The 1776-nt window shown below is 60.6% G+C and overlaps 1 protein-coding gene across 2 annotated transcripts in view; it reads right to left on the reverse strand.

Moving 5' to 3' along the window:
• AGO1 (argonaute RISC catalytic component 1) overlaps positions 1–1776 on the reverse strand; it is a 19636-nt gene that overhangs the window by 11670 nt on the left and 6190 nt on the right. For both annotated transcript variants that reach the window (XM_009583870.1, XM_009583878.1), the window contains 3 exons: positions 1570–1706; positions 1165–1299; positions 769–856 (listed from right to left, as the gene is read on the reverse strand). In XM_009583870.1, the coding sequence (XP_009582165.1) occupies positions 769–856; positions 1165–1299; positions 1570–1706 (360 nt within the window). The remainder of the gene's footprint in view (positions 1–768; positions 857–1164; positions 1300–1569; positions 1707–1776) is intronic.

Below are 1776 nucleotides of genomic sequence, written 5' to 3' on the forward strand. Positions count from 1 at the left end.
GGCAGACAGCCTGAAAAACACCCCCCCTCCCCCTCCCCCTCCAGCTCCACTCAGCGAGCACCAGCAGAGAGCACAAGTACAGCCCCTCCTGCCCCAGCACTGTCCCCACCGCTGCCTGCACGGGGAGCTCTGGGGGTCCGCCTGCTCTTCCCCCAGCCTCTGCCTCAAAACCCATTTTGCTTCCAAGCCTCCCCGGGGCAATTCCCAGGGCAAACCCCAGTGATAAGCCCTGGAAACACCCGTGGGCTGTGGCACCTGACAGCTTGGTGCTGAGGGCACCACCTCCACGGTGCTGCTGTCCCCGTCCATGGGGGGCTGCGGGGAGCAGGGCAGCCCCCCGACACGGAGGGGTGCCCAGGCCCAGCCTGGTCCCAGGCACATGCAAATAATTTCAAGGCAGGGAATCGCTTTATCCCCTGACAAAGCTTCTGCTTTGGCAGTGTCTATTTTAAGAAAGAAGAAAACCAAACTCGGAGGTAAAAACTAGGACAATTCCTGGCATGTTAGCTCCCGCCCGCTGCAGCGTGCCGCCTGCCAGACAAAGCATCCTCTGCACTCCCACCATCCCCTGCATCCCGCTCGCCTTCACCACGCATGACACGGAGCTGCGCGAGCTGCTGCGCCCAAAACCGCTGCAGAGCACCGGACACATCCCCTTTTGCCAGCGCAGGCTGGAGTTTCAAGTCCAGCTCTCCCTAACGACACCAGCAGCCTCTAAAAACGAGAACAGCTCAGATTTTTCCAAGGGCACCTTCCCACCCGCCTTACGTCTGGTGGCTGGCCGGCCGCCTGGTAACGTTACACACGCGGTATTTCCTCTTCATCTGCCCGCAGTGGGTAACCTCGACTTTCAGACCTGATGCAAGACAGGGAGACACAGCAGAGTCACTGGTAAAGGCAGGAACGATTCCCCTTCGCCCAACTTCCCTGGGACACCGCCAACACTCGCCTTAAATAATTAACCATTTGCAGAGCAGGTAAGCTTGCAGATGCCATGTGAGGTGCACGAGGTAGGCAACGGTGCCCCAGCAGACATTTTAAATGTGCACCCCCCTGTACCCCCACATCGCTGCAGGGGCTGGGCAGCAGACAAGCAAGCCATGGCAGGTATATGGGGCAGCACCCAGCTGGGGATGGGTCCCCAGCACTCCCCGAGGGCTCTACCTTTGATCTCCTTGGTGAAACGCACTCTCTGCGAGTCCGTCAGGGGCTTCGGCTGCTCATCGATGTTCCGGATGTCCAGCACCTCGCACATGAACTCGATTACAGGCTGGGCTTTGTAGAAGGCGGTGGCCGACACTGCGGGACAGATACCACGATGTGTCTCTGCTCTCTCCCAGCAGACGGACCTGGCCCTGGATCCAGCCTCCCCAAACACGCCCAGCCCCACTGCTGCAGTTCCCCGCTGCAGACCCCCACCCCACCGCAACCAGCGCTGGGTGGGCAGACCCCGTGCACAAAGCCCCCAGCCCAAAGCGATGCTGGGACCTCGCCGCGAGTGAGCGGAACCGTGCTGCGCTGGGTATGCTGGAGAGCAAAGAGGTTTTGCCAGCATAAAAAATACGTCACCATCAATGTTGAGCATCATCTTCCACATGGCAGGCCTGACTGACTGGTGGAAACCGAACCAGACCTCCCTGCCGCCTCCCAGGGGGTGGTAGTAGCCTTCGGGGGGGGAGAAGAAGGAGCGGCCGACGGGAGTGTACCTACGAACCAGGGCAAACCACGTCAAACAGCCCCACCGGCAGTGACTGTGAAGCAACCCCAGCCCCTCGG

The sequence above is a fragment of the Fulmarus glacialis genome, unplaced genomic scaffold (assembly GCF_000690835.1).
Source record: "Fulmarus glacialis isolate BGI_N327 unplaced genomic scaffold, ASM69083v1 scaffold23790, whole genome shotgun sequence".
Classification (NCBI taxonomy): Eukaryota; Metazoa; Chordata; class Aves; order Procellariiformes; family Procellariidae; genus Fulmarus; species Fulmarus glacialis.